Genomic DNA, 23,718 nt, shown 5'->3' with positions numbered 1-23,718 from the left:
GGTTTGAAGGGTGTGGCAGCCGTTGTAACTATACTGAGACCTTAGAAACTTGTATCTCAAGGCGGGTGACGCATTTACGTTGTAGATGTCTATGGACTCCGGTAACTACTTAACACCAGGTGGGCTGTGAGCACGTCTAACCACCGAAGCAATAGTTAAAAAAAAACATTTTTTCGCTCATTAATTTTAAAATGGATAATGTTTGAGACGGATTTCGCGATTCGCTTACGTAAATAAAATTACTTTTCCGATATGATCGTGGATGACCAGGTCACTCGTTCGTGTGACCAAAAGAACTGTAAAGTATTGGACACGTCGAAAATGATGACAATAAAAAAAGAGAGACTATACTGATAATGCTAACATTATTAAAGCACAGCTGATTTTAAAGGTACGGAAGGTTTTGGATGTACACGTACCGCCACAAATAGAGAGAGATGGAGAAGTCTCTCAAAAGCCGCAGACATACATAACCACGACCACTCCGCTAGGAGTGTACGACTGAGAAGAAGAAGATTTTAAAAGTCTTCTAATCTTGAAGACCTATTGACCAAACCTTTATGTTGGTCAATATCGTCTCCGTGTTATAACGGTATTTTACATTACGATATCGTGGTTTATGGTAGTCATAAGGCCCTTCACATTGACAGATAAGCCCATAGTCTATTTAGCCTTTTTGTAATTACTGAAGCCCACGACTTGTAGCCATTGCCACGATAAGTACTAAACAAAAGCCGCCCTGGTCTAAAAGATAAGACGTTCGGTTATAACCGATGCGACTATGCCAATGTTCAAATCCCGCAGGCAGGTACAAATTTTTCGCGGCAATACGCACTCAATTTGTGTTGACGAATGAACGTCTTGTAGATAAAGAACGCGACGTCGTGTCCAAAAAAAATCAAAGCCACCAAAATCTATAGCGTAGTTGCTGATGGCAATCTAGTTTAATGTACCTGTTAAAGCTTAAACAGTTCAATTGAGGTTTCTGCCTCTTCTTCCTCATCGTAAGCAATGTTTTCGTGCTGGTTTCTATGAGACCCGGTAATAAACATTTGAACACCATGCTAGCTATGATCTTGTTCGCCTCACAAAGCACAAAAAATATTTACGATGCGGCTCTAGGACTTATACTTTAGGGTAGGAAAATATAATAGATGAGGTAACTCCTGCTATGATCGAATGCCAGATGTACCATTATCAACCATTCGATTTCTCTAGCCTTAAAACCATATTACAGTAATGATATTCATTGGTTTATCAAGAAAAAGTCATGTTAAGAAGATATCAATTGGAATGTTTTCAGAATCTTCTAGAACCAGCAGTCACTGCGATCTATCATGGACGACCGCACTGTGGACTTGATCTTCGGAGGCTCTCTCAAGTCTCTTCCACCAGTCAGCTCCAAGATCGTGAGAATATTCACCAGCTCCACGTTTACTGGTAAGCGTATGGCTTTGAATGTTAATTTAGACTACTGTACCACAGAGTGTGCCTAGTGGTCAGGGTGAGAGACGTCTTATTGTGATCTGCATCTCTTTATTAGAGAATCCTACCTTGGGGCTGTGGAATATAGAAGGTTTTTTTGTTCTTGTTTTAACCGAATTAAAAAATAGAAGGTTTTCAATTCCTCCAAATTATTCTTAAGGTGAGCTGATTTTGTTTATCCTTTATTTGAAAGATGGTACTTCTTGCATGGTCGTAAAATTATATTAAAACCTTACAAGTAGTTTTTGAGTTATCCTTAATTATGCTTTTTTTTAATTTATTGCTCAGATTGGTGGCGGAGCTTACCGCCCACCTGGTGTTAAGTGATCACCGGAGCCCATAGACATCTAGAACGTAAATGCCGCCACTTACCTTGAGAAATGAGTTCTAAGGTCTCAGTTTTTACAGTACAACGGCTGCCCCACCCTTCAAACCGAAACGCATTACTGCTTCACGGCAGGAATAGGCAGGGTGGTGTTACCTACTTGTGCGGACTCACAAGACATACCACCAGCAAATTTTTAATTGACTTGGACTAGACTTGATGATTCTCATTATATATTCATGGTATTTCATTTTTGTTAAAAATTATTATATACTATTATGTTAACGTCTGATTTGTCGCTTTAAGTTCTGACGGCACCATATAGAGTTCAGATCCCAAGCAAATACAGTGCAAATCTTCTAGAAGATGTACAATATATTTGTTTCTTTGTAGTTTTGTTTTTCAGGTGTAATTTTATCGAGTTTGTAATCAGTTCTAAAGGGATTTGTAATTCAAAAAGACCACGACCACTCTGAGTCGGGATTATCAGTAAAATCTACGCTGTTATATTTAGGACCTCTCCCGTCGCCTTATGTAAATAAAAAAATAAAAATAAATAGAAACTTCAGTTTCAGAACAAAGAACACATTTTTCAAGTTTCAAATCTTCATTAACCGAAGTGTCTGAACATTAAACCGCATCTATAAATATGCTAAGCTATAAAACGCTCGAGTATCAGTAGGTGGGTCATGGGGAGACGGGGAAGTGGGGGGTTGGGGGGTGGGGTCGAAACGAACAACTTTTAATTAACGATGGTATCGGATAGTGGCTTCAATAGCTTTGCAAATTTTTATATTCGCATATTTTTAATGTTGCTTCGCACCTTTGGGTGGGTTTAGATTTTTGGTTGTGGATTTAAAATGTCTTTCAGCTATTTTGGGTTCTTCAATTCATCACAGATCTGCCTTAGCGTTTTAGAATAAAACTTCTTTACGAAACTAATTTAGATTTATTCAACGTTGCTTGTCGAATTTCGCCTGCGAATTGTTTTGGTTTTGCTATTATATTACATAACTTCATTGAAAGTTTTTATGTGATAATAAGATAAACAACAAACACGCCGATATTGGATCAAGTTAACCATTAATTTCAACTCGCAAGCCTCGCACTGATATTAAATGCATTGAATTCAATTTCGCGCAAACAATGCTTCAGCCGTATGCGAAGAATTTTCCTTTTGTAATTACCTACTTCCACTATAACTTTATAGTTGGCGCATAGGGCTCGCGTGACGATGGATCGTGTCTATCTGTGACCCGTTGAGGGTGAAATAGTGTGGGCGCACCCTAATAGCTGTTTAGCGAGCTAGGTTATACTCTACAATGTCTTTCCGCTGGGACGCATTTAGGGGTTTCATAAAGTCAAAACCCCCCAAATTTAAACACGTTTGTATTCACTAATACGGTAGTTATCAATTATCGTGTTGTAAGCATAAATTAATTGGTTCCAGTTGGTGGGATCATGAAGTTTACCGCAAATTTGGGCTTTTTGAAAGATGAAATGTGACAATGCCTATCACAATGTGTCTATCTAAGCGGGAATCTAAATCCCGACATTGCACTGAATGTGTCCGTTAACCCTTTACTCAGACCTCCAAATACCGTCAATAGATAGAAAACACATCAGTACCGACGCCATAAGTACATCCACAAATTTAATAATTGATATTAAAAGTTTGCTAGCAACGTTATAACGAGATATTTATTCAAGCCTTCATCGAGGTCGAGTTTGGATAATTGCAAATATACATCCGCAAAGGAACACGATTCATTATGTCCAGTGTCTGCGGGTTCGGGTAATGACGGTTAACCGGAGATGATCCGTGGGTTCGACCGCTAGTTTACGCGTATGGTATATATAGTACCTGTTGTACCTTCTGACTATCGACCCACTCGGTCCCGTACAAGGGATTCACGAAATTGTGCTATAAAAAGGATTAAGACATCGTGGCCTAAAGGTTAAGGCGTCTGGTGCATTTGTATGTAGTGATGCATCGATGTTCGAATCCCGCCGGCAGGTACCAATTTTTCCAATGAAATACGTACTTAACAAATGTTCACGATTGACTTTCACGGTGAAGGAATAATATCGGGTAATAAAAATCAAACCTGCAAAATTATAGTTTGCGTAATTACTGGTGGTAGGACCTCTTGTGAGTCCGCACGAGTAGGTGTCACCACCATGCACATTTCTGCCGTGAAGTAGTAAGGCGTTTCGGTTTGAAGGGTGGGGCAGCCGTTGTAACTATACTGAGACCTTAGAACTAATATCTCATGGTTGGTGGCGCATTTACGTTGTAGATGTCTATGGGCTCCAGTAACCACTTAACACCAGGTGAGCTGTGAGCTCCTCCACCCACGTAAGCAATAAAAAAAATGGGATCCCTTTCACGGTCTTCTCTGAGCGCTACCTCTTGTTTAAGCGATGTTTAAAAAAGCCCAATACTTTCGACAGCATCTCGGCTAGACTTCAGTGCCTGGTATTGGAAATGCTAACCACTGCTTTCCAAGGCTAGAAGACTAATGATAGATTAAACTTAAGAAAGCATTTTGACAATAAATTTAACCCGACACATTTTTTACTGAGTACGTGGCTATGTTTAGGGTTACCACACACAGCCTTGTTTATGAGTTTAATTGTAGACTCGTGGGCGAGTTCACGGCGAAAAACATCGCACTAATGGAATGAAACGTACAGAGAAATCTTTAAGTGATAAATTTCTATACTAATATACTTATTAGACAAAGCTGAATAGCACTGAAGTTTAGTATAGAAAGGCACACCGGTATCATTTCAAATCGACTATCACTATCACAGTCTTGTTTATCTAATGTCAAAGTCGCTATTTGACTTAACATGATGACCCTATCGCCGCCTCCACACGTTGGCCCCAACATAAGCACCAACGCCACTGGCCCAACGTGTGGCTCTAGAACATAGCATTGGCCCCAACATTGTAGTGATCGTTGGTAGTTGGCCGTCGAGTGTCGGTTTTATCAAAGGTATCTGTGCCAACGTTCGCGATCCGTCCACATATTGGCGCTTTGCTCAGTCCTGTTGCAGCACATGCATGTCGCGATGTCATCCACCATCTCTTTTGACGTGGCTATTTCTTTTTTTTTCAATAACAAATGTGGCCATCAATATAAAAGTAGCCGAACCCACATTTGTTTATATTCAAGCTTATATGACGTATATTGGAATTTATTCAAAATATAATAAATTTTGATGCAAAACCGGCCTATCCATAGTTTCACCCATAGATAACACATAACTTTGTAAACATTATTTTCGCGCGTATTGTTTTTTTGCCTACTCAAATTTAAATTCATGAAAATTCAAACCTAATTGCCTCCATACTAACTGTGGTAAGCTTCACGTTGGCTCTGACGGAAAGGAACTAGTATAACAGCCAACGTGTGGACACTTCACCATTTTAACCGGGGCCAACGTTCGGAGCCGGTGTAAAACATGGAACTGAAATTTCAATTGTAATAGTGCACTAGTGTATACTCGTAGTAGTATGCATTGTTCGATCGTACTACCGGTTTTCGTTTTCGAAAACGGTTTTACTACCCATACTAACCAAACTGGACAGAAAGGCAAGACAGTCGATTACAGGCTGTGCGCCTAAAAAGCACTTGTCGGAACACAGTTTTTTGTTATATTCAAAACTCAAATAAAAATTACGGACGGAAAAAAAGCACGAATCACGTATTTCTATAAAAATCAATGTTTCCTAAATAATTAAAATCCGTTTTGAAGTCGTCGTGGCCTAAACGATAAGATGTCCGGTGCATTCGTATCTAGCGAGGCATCCCGCAGGCGGGTAGCAATTTTTCTAATGAAATACGTACTCAACAAATGCTCACGATTGACTTCCACGGTGAAGGAATAACAGCTTGTGATAAAAATCAAACCCGCAAAATTATAGTTTGCGTAATTACTGGTGCTAGGACCTCTTGCACGTCTGCACGGATAGGTACCACCACCCCGTCTATTTCTGCCGTGAAGCAGTAATGCGTTTCGGTTTGAAGGGTGGGGCAGCCGTTGTAACTTACCTTAGAACCTATATCTCAAGATGGGTGGCGCATTACGTTGTAGATGTCTATGGGCTCCAGTAACCACTTAATACCAAGTGGGCTGTGAGCTCGTTCATCCATCTATGCAATAAAAACTAATAAAAAAACTTTAATAGTAGTATTTCAAATCTTTAACCAAACCTGACTATTCACTTGTGTATATTTGCAGACACCACAATGGAACGAAATACTCTGATGGCCAAATGCTACCCAAGGATCAAAGACTACTGCAGAGAGAAGCACGGATTGGAATTCCAGGTGATTTGAAATCGAAGTTCTCTTTCTATTGTCTAATAAAATAAGAATTTTTATTTTACAGACTAGTTTCACTAGTAAGTGGTATGTTCGGCTTTAAGGACAGTAATGTATTTTACAATCAACCAAAGAATACTCGTTAACGTATTTTTACGCGCTGGGGTTCGGGATAAATAAAATTCTACCGCATTACAAGCTAACACTGTATTTATCGCTTAGAACACACACATAACACCTTAAAATTCTCAGTTCGCTTCTTCGGTTTCGCTTCAGGTGATCCGTTCCCTATTTCGCTTCGAGTAGTTCCGATTACTAACTGACTGCGTGCCATCTCTGTGACGCGTTTCTATAAATTCTATAATATAATATCGGCTATCCGATATCACGTCTGCAGAATATTGCACACAAGTCGAGTATTGTGTTTCCGCTATCTGACAATAGATGGCGTTGTACTTCTCGGGCGTTCTAAATGCTACTAGATCCTTCGATATTCGTTCGATTATTCACCGATAGATAGCGTTATTCTTACCGGCGCGGCGGCGTCACAATATTTTACTAAAAATTAGACGAGATTTTACTGGTGGTAGGACCTCTTATGAGTCCGCGCGGGTGGGTACTACTGCCCTGCCTGTTTCTGCAGCGAAGCAGTAATGCGATTCGGTTTGAAGGGTGGGGCAGCCGTTGTAAGTATACCGAGATCTTAGAACTTATATCTCAAGGTGGGTGGCGCATTTACCACCTCGAGATTTAAGTTCTAAGATCTCAGTATAGTTACAACGGCTACCCCACCCTTCGAACCGAAACGCATTACTGCTTCACGGCGGAAATAGGCGGGGTGGTGGTACCTACCCGTGCGGACTCCCAAGAGGTCCCACCACCAGTGATTACGCAAATTATAATTTTGCGGGTTTTGATTTTTATTACACGATGTTATTCCTTCACCGCGGAAGTCAATCGTGAACATTTGTTGAGTACGTATTTCATTAGAAAAATTGGTACCCGCCTGCGGGATTCGAACACCGATGCATCGCTACATACGAATGCACCGGACGTCTTATCCTTTAGGCCACGACTTCAAAGTCGTTTATTGTTTATTCATTCTGAAATAGTCCATATCATTATATGAGGCCGTCAGCGCAAAAGTGGCCTACGCTTACCATAGTTATTATAGACCAATCAGGTTTAAGTTTTCATGAATTTGAATTTGAGTAGGCGAAAAAACAATACGCGCAAAAATAATGTTTACAAAACCATCTGTTATCTATGGGCGAAACTATGGATAGGGCCGGTTTTGCATCAAAATTTATTATATTTTAAATAAATTGCAATATACATATTTTATAAGCATGATTATAAAAAATTTGAGGTTAGGCCACTTTTGCGCTGACGGCCTCATATATAAACGTAATATTCTGTTAGATACAAAAAGGTTTTTTTTTTTTATTGCTTAGATGGGTGCACGAGCTCACAGCCCACATGGTGTTAAGTGGTTACTGAAGCCCATAGACATCTACAACGTAAATGCGCCACCCACCTGGAGATATAAGTTCTAAGGTCTCAGTATAGGTCACAAAATAATGTTTAACCTGCACCACTGTGCACTGACTTTTGTTATTTATTTTACACAGATATAATAAAGTAAAGAGGTACCTACGTTTGAAACGATACGAGGTCTCTTCCAGCGATTACAATTCAGAGGAACATAGGTTATTGAATTTCAGATTGTTCACAATCACAAAACAAAACAAAATTGTTCCACTCTCAAAGTAAACAAAATACAACATTCATTTAGTGAATTCAATATAAACAGCTGTGGTGTCAGCTAATTAACAATTATTTACAATGGTAATGGGAAAAATTAATATTTTCGATTTGTTTTTTAGTGATAATAGTCTTTTCGTCTTTGTCTTCGCTTTAAATAAAGATTAGACATCATCATCATCATCAGCCTTTATCTGCCCACTGCTGGACATAGACCTATATGTATATAAGATAACATATATATAAGATAAGACGCACGGCCCAAATCGGACGGTTTTCATGTAGTTGACTTGAAGGGTGGGATAGCCGTTGTACTATACTGAGAACTTAGAACTCATATCTCAAGGTGGGTGGCGGCATTTACGTTGTAGATGTCTCAGGGGTAAGGTAACCATTTAACACCAGGCGGGCCGTAGGCTCGTCCAACCATCTAAGCAATAAATAAATAAAATCGTTTAAAGACCAATCGCTACATTTATTTATATATTTATTACACTTTATGTAAAATTTACATTGGCGGACTTAATGCTTAAGGCATTTTCTACTAGTCAACCAAAGATAGTGCAGAGTGAATAGTGGTAGGTGCAATGAAATTTATATTAAGTTACAAATACATACACAAAAAAGTACATACATACACACATACTATATAACCCATGTATTTGATTGAAATTTTTCATAAACCTGCAAGAAGCCGTCGCTATGTACTATAAGTATTTAATTATTTAAGTATTTCTAATCGCTTTGCCGCGAACCGCAACGTTCTGTTAGTAGTGAGAAGGCCGAACTCTTTTTAAAAAAGGATTTATTCGACACTACACAATATTTATAATGAATAACTAATTATAACAAAAGAATTTAAAAATAGTGAGGAAAATTAGTAAACGTCTCACTTCAATGAATATCTGACCCGAACTGCCTGGTATGTTCTCATGAAATCACTGTGAGAGGGCTTATGATGAGTAAGGTGTTTGGTAAGCATTAGTCTATACAGGCTAGGGATATAACAGTTCGCATTTTAGACATTTTTTATAACGACCACCACAATTGTAATAAAAAAGGTGAGTTCTCAAGTGAGTTTTCAAGATAAAAGCCAGATAATGTTTGACCTAATTCAGTGGATCACGACGGTAAGGAAATGAACCGGTTTTCTACGAATTGATTGGAAACCGTTTATTTTCTCAAAATACTATAAAAATTTATGTCTTCCTCTGATCCGAATCTGGTATTTCGTTTTGATTAAGGGTCAGTTTCGATGTGACGTTGGCTCTTCGATTTAAACTCGAGTTTGTCATTCATTCAAGCAAAAAGGGCTACATTGATTTGGATGATATGTATATGGCCCATATGTATATGACCCGGCTGTTTAATATATGTGCTAAAAAAAAACGAGTGTCTTTTTTATTTGCCCTTGTAGGTAGACGAGATTACGGCCCATCTGTTGGTGAGTGGTTACCATTGCTCCTGAACGCCAGGGGCAGAGCCAAGCCGCTTCCTACCATTGAGTACTCTTCGCAAACCTCGTTTGAAGAAGGACATGTCATAGCGCTCGGGGAACAACGTAGAACACCGTGTCTTTTTGGGTGCGTCGACGAGCTCACGGCCCGCCTGGTGTTAAGCTGTTACCGGAGCCCATAGACATCTACAACGTAAATACCACCACCTACCTTGAGATATAAGTTCTAAGGTCTCAGTATAGCTACAATCTTCAAACATGCCACCACCTACCTTGAGATATAAGTTCTAAGGTCTCAGTATAGCTACAGTCTTTAAACCGAAACGCATTACTGCTTCACGGCAGAAATAGGCAGAGTGGTGGTACCTATCCGTGAGGACTCACAAGAGGTCCTACCACCAGTAAGCCAGTGCTTTCTACGTTTTGGTACGAGATTTTACGTAGCAACGGATGTATTAATCGATCAGTAGTTTATAGACCAAAGAGTAATAATAAGTAACCAAAAATCCCGGGAAACTCCAACGCGTTTTATTTTCTACGGATTCCAAATCTTAACTTCTTTAAAATATCGGGTTATGAATGGTATAAATCAAAATCTCTTTCTTTGTTTATTAGTATTTTAGGCGTTCTTAGAGCTTTTGATTATTTGATTTGAAATTTCGGACCTTTTTTTATAAGAATTGTAGACTTTCTCACGGCTCCGATCTTCAGTTTGTCGGAATTCAAATACGTAACAATAAGAATGCATTCACAGAAACATACTGTCTAAATTTCTAGTATATGACCACGTTCCGTATAAGCGCTAGTATAATGAACGATATAACCGTTGTCCAATAACTTGGAGTCCTCAGTCGACTTCACAACACGAGGTGGGTAGTGAAATTCGAATTGCAATTTTAATGGCATAATAACAAAGTACCAAACTAAAATAAAATAAAAATGAGTATATGAAAAATCCTCGTCTTAAATTTCCTTTGACCTATTCCCGGTCATTATTAATCTTTCGATTATCGGAATACCCGATATCCGAACGATTTCAGTGGAAATTCTTAATGTGTGTAAGCTTTCTTGCTCGAGATCCGCTATATGACATTCCGAGAATGATGTTGTCAAGAAATAATCGGTGTTTTATATACATACTAGCTGTACCCGTCCGCTTCGCTGGGCATTTAAAATTAACATTATTATTTCTCACCCCCACAAAGATTCTCATCATTAACGCCCCGCAACTGGTGTAGGGAGTCCAACACTCATATAAATATTAGCCTATCCATTAAGTACATGTATTTTCTACATGGATACCAAGTTTCAAGTCAATCGGATGCATGGTTCAGTAGTTATAACGGAACATCCGTAAAAACCACTATAGATTTATATATTAGTATAAATTTGTTTTTCTGTAGTGACAATTCTTAAGACTACGTAATATAGGCGAAGTAGATATTTGGGAAATATGACTTCAGTTCGGACGCGGCAGAAGTGAAGGCTTCAGAAATGCATTCCAAACTCTCGCAGATTTGACCCTTTCATTTTGTTTTCTTTCTTTTCAGTGTTGTTGTGTTTTTACGAGTATTCTTTCCATTTGATCGCATAACAAACAAAACCATTGCTAAAGCAGTTTTCACTTTAAGAACACAAACACATTCAACTACTCCAAGCTAGGACCTTCCTCTGTGTTATGGATTACCGCTAACACAAAAGATACGAACAAATACACCCAGATACAAAGATAGTAAATTCCGACGGGGAATCAAACTTGGATTTCGTAAAGCAGTACCTACTGAATGACTAACCACCAATTCGAGTTTGATAGCTTATATGGATGAATAGAAAAATTACACTTATTGATAAAGTATAATGGAAGCCCATAGACAACAGGAGCTACACGATTTATTTCAGGCCAGTCTGAGTGAGGTGATCAGAGCATCTATAGACCAACATGTGGAAGTTTTTTTTTTATTGCTTAGATGGGTGGACGAGCTCACAGCCAACCTGGTGTTAAGTGGTTACTGGAGCCCATAGACACCCACAACGTAAATGCGCCACCCATCTTGAGATATAAGTTCTAAGGTCTTAAAGTATAGTTACAACGGATACCCCACCCCTCAAACCGAAACGCATTACTGCTATACAGCAGAAATAGGCAGGGTGGTGGTACCCATCCGCGCGGACTCACAAGAGGTCCTACCACCAATAATTACGTAATTTCTTGAGGATCCTCAACGTGGCCCAAAAAGTCCGGAAGTACTTGCTAGTGCCCATTTTTTAAAGTCACCACGCGCTTTTCTGCCACCACACAAAGTTTACGAAAACACGAAGCGAATTCTCAACTTCCGTTCGTTCATTATTATTAGTATTTACGAAAGCTCTAAAACGTAACTTAGAAACGTTGGAAAGTTTACAAAAAGCTACGTTCACCCTCACTCAGCTCGTTCTATTTCGGTCAACGGAAGCTGCGCCACGTGCGCAAACGCAATGTTCTCTAAAACTAAAATTACTAAAGTTTATCGACGCTTCGGAATTGTTTGAGTTACGAGAAATAGTAATAATGTTTTTGAACTGTTACTATTCTTGCGTTGGTCGTTGTACTTTCGGTCGGTGTATTTACGGGTTCGTGAACGCAGTCGCATTGCACCGAACATTGTATGTATATTGTACCCAGACCTCATGATGATTGTGAAGAAAGCGTTTTACAGTTAACGTTCCCAAGGATAATCTCCTATGCGTCTGGAATGCCCAAAAGCTCGAAAAATTTTGCTGCTGGGAAGTCGCATTGTGAACTCCCACAAGTACTACCATGTTGCCTATTTCTGTTTTTTTTTTCTACCTAAGCTGAGAACCTTGCGAGACTATATCAGCGTAACCTTAACTAGTAGATGAGCTCACGGGGCTCAAACCTGACGACGTTGCTAACACGAACCCTAGCAAGAGCCGTAATTCGCAGAATCTACCACCGGATCGGAAACGTGACCCACTGAGAAGATCCGGCGCGAAACTCAGTGGGCTGTGTCTGAGGGCTAATTTACTCGACGAGCCCTTCGTCGCAAGCGACGGGTTCGACGAGAACGATGACCGGTGCTTGAGGTACCTAAAAGCACCGTTAGTGGATCGGGAGGATCCGAAATGACGTGTTTGGGGCGACGTCGACTGCATTCCATTCTGTCCGCAGGATCGGGAATGTAGTTACCGGTGGCCACGATGAGAGGGTTCTCGTGACGTGCCGCTTTATCGGAGTGGGCCTATTTCTGATGCAAAATAGTCGCGTTTTCACGTTTGAATTACGTGACAGCTATTAAGCCGGAACTAGTCGCGGTAGAAATAGGGAGAATGTTAATACTCGTGAAGGCTCACAGGATACCCTGTTACCAGTAATTATACAGCAAAATTTCGTTGGGCGATTTTACTTTTCCATCCTTTTTTTTTTGTGGTGGTATTTATTCGTGAATATGTTTTAAGTACGTGTTTCATAAGATAACTTGGTTTTTTTATTGCTTAAATGGGTGACGAGCTCACAGCCCACCTGGTTCTAAGTGGTTACTGGAGCCCATAGACATCTACAACGTAAATGCGCCACCCACCTTGAGATATAAGTTCTAAGGTCTCAGTATAGTTACAACGGCTACCCCACCCTTCAAACCGAAACGCATTACTGCTTCACGGCAGAAATAGGCAGAGTGATGGTACCTACACGTTCGGACTTACAAGACGTCCTAACACCAGTAATAACCGTATGTATGTAAAGTATGTGCTGATGACATTTGCAGGCTGGCATAGTCTTAGGCTATAATGACTTCTTAGCTATTAATGAGAAAATAAAATTTACAAAAAAATATTGTCCTTCATTTTCAATTTATTTCCTAAGGTGGTGGATATGCGATGGGGAGTAAGAGATGAGGCCACAGACGATCATATGACCACAGAGCTGTGTATGAGAGAGATCAAGAACTGCCAGAGGCTATCAATGGGGCCTAATTTCGTCGTTTTTTTGGGTCAGAAATATGGCTACAGGTTGGTTACTGATGATATACATACATCTTGTAGTCGTACGACACATATACTGTGCTTTTGGCATGGTCAGTTGGTGATCGCTCACTGCCAGATGGGCTCTAAGCTTTAAAGACCAAAAATAGACAAAAATATACTCCTTTTTGTGGCTACTATCTGGCCTATTCAAATACAGCTAAAACGTAAAATCAAAGATAAATCTCCCGACAGCCATGTGGCCACATCAATAAGGTGGACAAAAAATCCGCTGGACACATATATACTGGTGGTAGGACCTCTGGTGAGTCCGCACGGGTAGGTACCACCGCCCTACCTATCTCTGCCGTGAAGCAGTAATGCGTTACGGTTTAAAGGATGGGGCAGCCGTTGTAACTATACTGAGACCTTAGAACTTATATCTCAAGGTAGGTGGCGCATTTACTATGGCCTCTAGTAACCACTTAACACCAGGTGGGCTGTGAGATCGTCCACCCATATAAGCAATAAAAAAAACAGTTCTAAGTTTAAGCCTGGACATGGCTTATAGTGTATTTGGTATGACATAATAGACATCATGATGCCCTGATCAAAAAATACTTGTCGAAACCACCATGTTCGTTATGTTTAAGAGGTTTGTTTTTCGGAGAAAATAATAATATTTCCAGGCCAATTCCTACTTACGTCTTGTCGTCAGAGCTACAGATGCTAAGAGAGGAGCTAGCAGCTGGTGGTGTGGACGTCATACTTCTAGACACTTGGTACAAAAAGGATTCGAATGCTGTTCCCCCTATATCAGTTCTTCAGCCTATTTCATCTATATTGATTAACTTCAATAATAAGGTAGATTACATAAATACAGATATATAAGACATTCTATTTCAGACATTCATATATTGGACATTATTTTCGAACGAAGCCCTTTTCAAGGTTCAAGACAATCTGACCTCTAAACGAAGTCATCTTGTATTACGAAGCTATATATATATAATACCGAAGAGCTGGCAGCTACCTTGGACAAAGAATTAGTTTAGCTATTCAAAGGGGGAACGCTGCCAGTATCTTCGGAACCATGCCTAAAGGGACTCCTTTTAATTATATATTTTAGTTATTAAATTATTATTCTTATTATTTACTAATATTAATATTAGTTTAATATTATTAATTTAGTATTTAATTAATTTATTTTCTTATTTTTAAGTTCAAATAGTCTGGTAAATTTAAATATCTGTCGGCGTTTTCAAAAATACACTTTTTTATTTTGTTTAACCTAAATTATTACTGGTGGTGGAGCTCTTGTGAGTCCATATGAGTAGGTATCATTACCCTGCCTATTTCTTCCGTGAAGCAGTAATGCGATTTGAAGGGTGGGGCAGCCGCTATAACTATACTTGAGACCTTAGAACTTATATCTCAAGGTGGGTGGTGCATTTACGTTGTAGATGCTTATGGGCTCCAGTAACCACTTAACACTAATGGGCTGTGTGCTCGTCCACCCATCTAAGCAATATAAAAAAAAACTTAGCAAGACAAGTATTCACAATAACATAGAACTCAAATATGTACCAGTAAACGTAGGGACGGCCCTAAATACTGCAACATTCTACTTTAGCTAAAATTTACCTTAGCGAAATTTCAGAGGGTACCCAAACTCCAAGCTGAAGATCAAGCAATCTGGTGGGACACTCTTGGAAAGATGCAGAAGCTTTTCCGGAAAGCTTCATTGCAATTGTACAACGCCGGAAAAATCGATAAAGACACAATGCATAATTACTTCATGTCTGGTTAGTGTTAAAGAAAGACAATTATTAAATCACTAGCGCCCGCCCTCGCTTCGCTTCGGAAACTGTAATTCATTATTGATTTCTCCACTATTTAATGGATGCTATATACATATAAACCTTCCTCTTCAATCACTCTATCTATTAAAAAAAAACGCATCAAAATCCGTTACGTAGTTTTAAAGATTTAAGCATACATAACACGGACAGACAGATATAGGGACAGAGAAAGCGACTTTGTCTTATACTATGTCGTGATTTAAATAAAAAAGAAACGGTCTTTGGATTGTGAAAGCAAAATCAAAATGGCATAACAATTTAATAATTGCTGTGATTCTTTTATCAAGGCTAAAGGAGATAAAAAAATGGATGGTTAAGGAACCATTTTTAATCATAGAGGAAACTTGGGTTATCCTTTGTTCACACTAACGGACTCATTTCGGTCATCATCTATAAATATCTCATTTAAAGAGCAGCACAATAATTTCGAACCTTTTAAAATTTCAATAAGCGTTATTAATTCCACCGTTGCTTATTGTAACATTCAGTAAACCAATCATCCTAATATAATAAATTCGAATTGATAAAATTCGGCATAGAAATAGTTTTTAGAAACTGTTAATCTAGAAAATTAGTTTTATAATTTATGTGAAACAAAACAAAAGCAATAATGAGCATGACAAAATTACTTAATTTATTAAATTTATTCTATGTATGTAATATGTATAACTAAAAATCAAGTTTGTTCTTTAGACATTCCTAAATCATCTGAGATTTCTGTCATAGTCGTAAATTAAGATAGGCTACGATAGGCGCATTAGTACTTATATAAAACCGATATTTTTTATACAATTAGAGGGTCATTATCGTACTCATCGATTACAGCAAAGAGATCGACGAGCGAATTAACCCATAGACACAGTTCACTGAGTTTCTCGTTGGATATTTTCAGTGAGTCGCGTTTCCGACCCAGTGATAGATTCTGCGAAGCAATGTTCTTGCTAGAGCGAGTGTTAACAAACTCCCTCAGATTTTCCTTGTGAGCTCGCCTACCCGTCTGCGAGAAGCTGAAATAGTCCCTTAAGCTACCAAGGAATATATAGGAAAAATACTCTCGCCTCTCTGCACCATCGGAGCAGAGCTCATCCATACTATCTGGAACCGCTGCGTTCATCGACAGTGCGTTTCCAGAGGTCTTTTTTGCCACGTACTATCCGGCTATGGAATGAGGTCCCCTCCACGATGTTTCCCGAGTGCTATGATATGTCCTTCTTTAATAGAGGCTCGTGGAGAGTATTAAGCGGTAGGCAGCGGCTTGGCTCTGCCCCTGGCATTGCTGAAGTCCATGGGCGACGGTAATTACTCACCATCAGGTGGGCCGTATGCTCGTATGCCTACAAGGGCAATAAAAAAAAGATCAAACAGGAGCACGACATTGTCTCACTAAGATAAATAAAATTAAATACCTTGGCATTCGTGATGGTTCTATTATAATACTTTTGTACAGTAGCTTCCAATAAAAGCCGACCTAAAATTCACATTCACAGCTATACATTCATATCTTTTAAGGTACTTTTGCTTGCTTACATAATTTTCCTCTTTCAAAACAATTCTAGTAACGGAACGCGAAGTTATCAACGGAATTTTAAACGTAAAGAACACAAAAAACCACTGTCTGGCCTACGTGAGATACATCAACAACATCAACCTTCAAAACCTGAAGAAAGCCAGCAATTTCGTGGACATCGTCAACAGGAGTCTTGATGCGGAGGCTTCGAAGCTACTTGCCGACTTGAGGGATGTGAGATTACCGAATAAAATTGAAACAACCAACATTCAGAAGTGAGTTCGTTTCCCCGACTTTTTAGTGTAACTCTAAGAAGAAGACCGACTTCTTTAGCTTAAAATTTTACCATACCTTTTTTGTTGCCTACATATCTGCTAGTAAGTAGCCTTTAGTAGCTATTCTGGCTTCACCATGATTCCTGAGCGAGGTCACGGGAGTCAGCCTGAAAGAATTTCCTAACATCTCCCAAAGCAAGAGCAGTAAGTATGTACTTCGTTTAACCTACCATCGGATTAGAATCGCGTGCCAGTGAAAAAAATCCGGCGAGAAACTCAATGGGCTTTATTGGTCTCTAATCCACCTTAATTTTTCTTACTGAAAACAAATGCAAAAATAAAGATACATTGGGAAATCCAATTATTAGTTTAGGTTATTAATTAGGTCCAATTATTTTGTACGATTTAATTGTTTAGAAACAAAGGATAAAAACCGTCAAAGTTTACGACTTGCGAATGAATAAGAAATCTCCATTGTTTAAATAGCGATTGTTATCTTTGTATCCTTCTTTGCGTATTTGTTATGTTAATTGACTGAATCGATGCGAGCATTTTTATCTTTATGTTTACAGGTATACCGTGGAATGGATCGGTCGGGACGGTCTAGATACAGAGACGCACAGTGAATATCTCAACCATTTCATTGCTCATTTTTATAAGAACATCATCAAATTGGTCGACAGGTTAATTTACTATTGTATTTATATCATATAATACCGTATATAAATAACACACGTTGCCAAAGGTCTTTCATTTTTAAATGATGATTCTTCATCATTCAACAATGTGACAAGAATCAAATGAATCAATTAGCATTCAAATGAGAAAATAGACAAATTCATAAATAAACCACATAAACTTAAAAAAAGATGCGCGCTCAAGTTGGTGCACGTGAAAGAAGTGAAACTTCTTTTGCGGTGTGTAGTACTGTGGTTTTCTTAGTTTTTCATCTTTAAATCAAGTTTCTCTTGTAATAAGGAATGCTGTGTATAAGAGAAACGACCTAGCTTTCCTTGTCCTTTCCGACTTTCCATGGTCGAGTGGTTCCCGAGACACTCTGTCTATTTTCTCACTCTCGCTCTTCCTAAATTGTATCTTTTCTCTTTAACGGTAACGAATCTATAGCGAGTTAAATTCAACCATCAACACGTCTAAAGAAGTTTCACTTCAAAAATCCTTGTCTATTTTCTAGGGCAATGCGTAAAGAAGACAGTAGCGCACAAGGTCAAATTGTTACAGAAATCCTGCAGCATCTACATGCTTGCAATAATTCTGTCAAAGTTTTTCATGGCAGAGAAGAAGATTTGAAATTCATCGAGGACTACATGAAAGACGCTTCTGACAAACCCTTGGTTTTGTACGGTGAAGGTAAAGTCTAAAATAAAAAGTGGTTTTGGAATTAAGTTCTGCAAGTTTTACTACCACGGTGCGAATTTACTTAGTAAGACTAAAGGCTGTTTTGACTTAAAATATTTTTCATTTCGCTAGATCATGTTGTTCTGAAGAAGCTGAAAATGTTTTTTTAGAGAATCCTTCCTTATAATAAATTAAACAATGTTCAAATCACTTAAAATACTTCAAACATGAGACACCGTCCAATGGAGTCAAAATCTACGCAGCCTCTCTATGAGTAGATTAACAACACAATAAAATAGAAAAGGCAATAGGCGGAAGCAATTCTTCAGTTCTTAGTATCATTATGTTCGTTTATCTTTGAGAGCTGTAACTATGCTTCCAAATTCACTAGGTGGCTGCGGAAAGACCAGTTTATTAGCCAAGAGTTCCGCCATGTCTCTCGATACATGGTTCGCAGATGTCCGTCCTACAAACATCATCAGATTCCTCGGAACTACACCTGATTCCAGCGCCTTAACTCCGACGCTTATCTCAATTTGTCAACAGGTCAGTTGATTTAAGTTTATAAAACATTTTTGTCTATTAAAATTTTATCTAAATTAGTGTATGTATATTGCGTATGAGACCAAATTCGAAATGAATTTAAATATGCTTCCATGTTTTCATATTTTATTTGTCATTGGACATTGGCAATTAGATCATAAAATACTATGAGACTACAACTTTTTATCTTCATAAACTGCTGTCTTTTTCGATTTAATAATTAGAAATTTATTTGTTTCTCATTAAGATATCCTACAACTTTGCCCTTCCCTTCGAGAGTATCCCAGACGACCTCGTGCCCCTGACTGCTCATTTCAAACAGCTACTGACAATGGCAAGCCAGAACCAACCCCTACTACTCTTTTTAGATTCCGTTGATCAGCTAACTGGCATTGGCACAGAAAACAATAAAGTATCTTGGCTACCCACAAGATTGCCACCACACTGCAAGGTAAGATTTTGATGCGCAAATTTTTTTTTTATTTTGTTCTTTCATTCTTCTACCAACAACTACGTTTTCTCGACACTAAATTTAGTACATTTATATTAGCTTTGGCTCATTGAAACAATATGATGTGTAATGTTTTGAGATCTGAAGTAAAAACAGCTACCATACTTTCTGTTTTATTTATTGCCCTTAATCGTATAATTTTCCATTACTCTTTGAAGATAATTGTAACATGTGCGTGCGAAGAAGCTAATCCAGATGTCTCCAAAGAATATGACGTACTTCGAAGGATGATTGACTCAGAAGACAGCTTTTTAGAAGTCAAAGCTCTCGGCGAAGATCTGGCCATGCAAGTTCTGAAGTAAGAAATTGACGAAACGGTTTGGTTTTGAGCTCATCACTTTAGATTATAGGTTTATTTTCAGTAAATATTCTCAGCTTTTGCAGTGGAAAAGCAAACTTTGTTTATTTTCATTTGAAGTCCCAAAAACAGTTCTCTGTATATATTTTTTAGTAACTAAGTGAATGATGAAAACTTCAAGCTAGTGAGTTGCTCTGCGGTTTTTTTTCGTTTTAAATTTGTTATTATGAATGAATGAAAGGCCTTGTATTTTCCTGCGATAAAAAGTTCCTCGTGTTCACTCTCTGAATCATAAACTATTTGTCGTTTTCTATACTCGTTTGGATGTAAATTCATAAAACAGTATCGTATCGTATTCGTATAGCTGATTTATCCAATTCCCGAATCATGTCATTTGACATAAAACGTGTGTGGATTATATAGTGCGCGATTGAGTCACATAAACCCAATTATGATAACTCTTACATTTTCAATATTAAATATAGAAACTAAAAACCTTTTTTCAGATTGTGGATGGCATCTGCAGCCAGAGATCTCACAAATTACCAGTGGCGTTTGGTTTCTAATGCCATTGGACAATGTTCTTTACCGATATTCGTGAAACTTGTTTTTGCAGAGGTAAAGCTTAACATTTTATCTAGGTATCCATCTTACAACAATATCGGCAGCAGTGTTTTTTGTTATGGCCTTTATGGTTTGAGAATGGAAACACTGTATCGAGAACACTGTTTACATGATTTTCAGCGGCTCTAGGTGCCAGCCATGCAGACAATTTTCTTTCAAATGGAATTGAATCATTTTCTATAATAGTCAGCGGTACCATTTTAACTATAGTAAAACTATTAATGATTCTTTTTTGGGTTTGCTGAATTGCTTGTAGCCAGGGAACGGAGCTGTGAACGGAGAGCCGTAAGCTCTTTTTTTTATTGCTTAGATGGATGGACGAGCTCACAGCCCACCTGGTGTTAAGTGGTTACTGGAGCCCATAGACAATACAACGTAAATGCACCACCCACCTTGAGATATAAGTTCTAAGGTCTCGAGTATAGTTACAACGGCTGCTCCGCCCTTCAAACTGAAACGCATTACTGCTTCACGGCAGAAATAGGCAGAGCTTCACGGCAGAAATAGTACCCCTATAATTCCACTGTATCATCACTATTCCTTCACAGGTCTGCAGATGGAGAAGCTATACCAAGCCTCAGGATACCCACCTCGCTTCTACAGTCATGGACTCGATTATGATGTTGTTTGAGAGGATCGAAAAACAGGTTTCGTCACTAATAGCAATTTTCATCAGAATAAATGCTGTTTATATGTATAAGGGGGCGTAGTTCTATGCGATGGTTGGATCAAATTAAGACGGCATTGGATTTGAACATCAATGTTGCTTGCTATCCACTTCGCAGAGGACAAGAATGAATGGAGGAACATAGTCCAAACAAAAATGCCCCGCAAAGGTCACGACCCTCAACACTGAGGAGCATGATGCAAGGAGAAGCAGGAGATAGCATTATAGTATAATTTTTTTTGTTGCTTAGATAGGCCTAAGCTCTCAGCCGGAACCCGGAAATTTAAACATAAGTTCGAAGTTTCATTGGTATTTTTAATGGCTACATTATGTGACTGCTCAGAAATAGACAGAATAGTGATGACCCATCATCATCATCAGTCCACAGTCGTGCTGGACATACGCCTCTCCCAATCCACGTCACTGATGACCCATATGAGCTTGCAATACGTCTGGATCCCGTTGACTTACTACATATTGTATTTCAATTCTATCGGTTTTTTTTCTCTTCGCTCCAAAGATTGAAAAGGAATAAGCATATTTTCATAGAGGATATCGAAATACAACTTTATCAAGTCATCATTGTCTTTCGTCTCCTTAGCATGGACGTCTACTGGTCTTTCACGCTTTGGCTTACATCACGGCAGCACGCAGCGGTCTTTCCGAGACGGAACTTGAAGATCTCATATCGTTGGACGACAGAGTCTTGGACGACGTTTACCAGTACCATTTGCCGCCTGTCAGGAGAATTCCTCCTCTGCTTTGGACTAGGTAAAACATAATAAAGAAATCCGTCGAATTGTAGTGTTTTTGAATACACAAAATGGTTCATAGTACGATATCTCTAAATAGTGTTTATTCAATTCTGTACCATTAATTTGTGCAGTAAAAAATTATCAAAACAAAAGTCATCTAAATAAATAAAAATCCGTTTATATACTAGGTTAATTGTTTTGAATATGTCACACGTTCACTTTCCTCTGGAATTCTCTTGAACAGAGCAAAGGTTTTGAAGAGTATTCAACAGTAAACTTTTCCGGTCATCGTTCTCATCGAACCTGTCACTTGCGACGAAAAGCTCGGCGAGAAAATAACCCACAGATACAGCCCAGTGAGTTTTTCTCTTCCATCAGGCAGGCCAAAAGGCTCTCTTCCATCTGCCGGGAACGTGTTATGAGCTTCTTCGGACACATCATGCGGTCTCCCAGACATGAATTAGAGAAGCTCATAATTACGGGTCGAATAGAAGGCAAGCGCACCGTGGGCAGAACACCAGCCAGATGGTCAGATCTAGCAAGAGAAGCACTCGGTGGTAGTCTGTACCATGCAGTCCATGCCACCCATGATCGAGCACATTGGAAGTACGTCGTATGTGGTCGCGATCCTCAGTAGTGAGGGAAATATATAGAAGAAGAAGATTTTCTCGCTGAATCTTCTCAGTGGGTCGCGTTTCCGATCCGATGGTAGATTCAGCGAAGCATTGCTCTTGCTAGGGTTAGTGTTAGAAACGTCGCCAGGTTTGAGCTCCGTGAGCTCACCTACTTGTTAGGATTACGCTGTAATGGGCTCTCAAGGCCAACAGTATAGGTAGGAAAAAAAATTAACTTTGAAGCTAAAATATTGGTAATGAGTATATGGCAATGCAACCAGTATTTTTGACTACCATAAATTCTGTGGTATGGAGCTAGTAGGGCCGATAACAATAATCATTATTTTTAGTATTAAGCATTAGAACAATATGCCATAAATAACTAAACAATATGAAAGCGAAAAGAAACTTTTATAATTGAGGAATTACTGGTGACCCGGAGGCCTTTCCAGTTTCACCAGGATAGGTGGGTGAGCAAAAGGCTCAGCCAAGAGCGGACATGTTAATAACAGTCGAGCTTTGTAAAGTTTGAAAGGTTAAATGTATTTATTTCACTATCAGGATCCGTAACGATTTGCCTAACTACCTCTCTGAACGCGAAGCCGACGGTGTCTCCGTGATGAACTGGTACCACAGGCAGTTTCGTGACACAGCCCGCGAGAGATACTTCAAGAATATGAACATGGCGATGTACTTTCATTCTATGATTGCTGATTACTACCTCGGTAGGTAGCCTTTAGTTGACTTTGCAACAAACATTGTTTTTAGATTAGGCCTTATTAAATTCTCGGCTTTAATGAGAACTTCGATAAGCTTTGTTCTAAAAGAGTATGAAAGTCGAAAAGTCTGGTTGGTCTTAATCACGATAACCATATTTAATGTTTTACAATGAATCCTCACAATAGCCAGATTAACTATCATGCTTTTGTTAGAACACTAATACATTACAAAATATTTACACTTAGGTATCTGGGGCGGTGGTGTACCAAAGCCGTTCAAGTATACAGAAATCCAGCGTCATCGGTTCAATCTTGCGGATAGGGAGGGTGTGGCTGACAGAAAGGTCCCGCTTCAGCCTTTGGTCTTCACGTCAGCTGATGGAACATCCAAGAGATACAATTTACGAAAGGTATATAGAAGACTATCGGAGCAGAGTTTATCCATATCATCTGGAACCGCTGCGTTCATCGACAGTGCATTTCCAGAGGTTTTTTTTGCCACGTACCATCCGGCTATGGAATGAGCTCCCCTCCATGGTGTTTCCCGAGCGCTATGACATGTTATTCTTTAAAAGAGGCTTGTGGAGAGTATTAAGCGGTAGGCAGCAGCTTGGCTCTGCCCCAGGCATTACTGAAGTCCATGGGCGACGGTAACCACTCACC

At 39.0% G+C, this 23,718-nt stretch overlaps 1 protein-coding gene across 1 annotated transcript in view; it reads left to right on the top strand.

Moving 5' to 3' along the window:
- LOC114253581 (NACHT and WD repeat domain-containing protein 2) overlaps positions 1 to 23,718 on the top strand; it is a 42,709-nt gene that overhangs the window by 5,659 nt on the left and 13,332 nt on the right. The window contains exons 2-17 of the mRNA XM_028188511.2: positions 1,304 to 1,440; positions 6,062 to 6,150; positions 13,227 to 13,372; positions 14,014 to 14,188; positions 14,985 to 15,129; positions 16,743 to 16,968; positions 17,541 to 17,651; positions 18,161 to 18,336; positions 18,716 to 18,870; positions 19,115 to 19,318; positions 19,537 to 19,676; positions 20,183 to 20,294; positions 20,849 to 20,947; positions 21,569 to 21,738; positions 22,898 to 23,061; positions 23,302 to 23,465. Of these exons, the coding sequence (XP_028044312.2) occupies positions 1,338 to 1,440; positions 6,062 to 6,150; positions 13,227 to 13,372; positions 14,014 to 14,188; positions 14,985 to 15,129; positions 16,743 to 16,968; positions 17,541 to 17,651; positions 18,161 to 18,336; positions 18,716 to 18,870; positions 19,115 to 19,318; positions 19,537 to 19,676; positions 20,183 to 20,294; positions 20,849 to 20,947; positions 21,569 to 21,738; positions 22,898 to 23,061; positions 23,302 to 23,465 (2,379 nt within the window). The 5' untranslated portion in view covers positions 1,304 to 1,337. The remainder of the gene's footprint in view (positions 1 to 1,303; positions 1,441 to 6,061; positions 6,151 to 13,226; positions 13,373 to 14,013; positions 14,189 to 14,984; positions 15,130 to 16,742; positions 16,969 to 17,540; positions 17,652 to 18,160; positions 18,337 to 18,715; positions 18,871 to 19,114; positions 19,319 to 19,536; positions 19,677 to 20,182; positions 20,295 to 20,848; positions 20,948 to 21,568; positions 21,739 to 22,897; positions 23,062 to 23,301; positions 23,466 to 23,718) is intronic.

The sequence above is a fragment of the Bombyx mandarina genome, chromosome A1, assembly GCF_030267445.1.
Source record: "Bombyx mandarina strain Sakado chromosome A1, ASM3026744v2".
In the NCBI taxonomy this organism is placed as follows: Eukaryota; Metazoa; Arthropoda; class Insecta; order Lepidoptera; family Bombycidae; genus Bombyx; species Bombyx mandarina.
The sequence above is the reverse complement of the archived record's forward strand: the minus strand, read 5'-3'. Positions and strand labels throughout refer to the sequence as shown.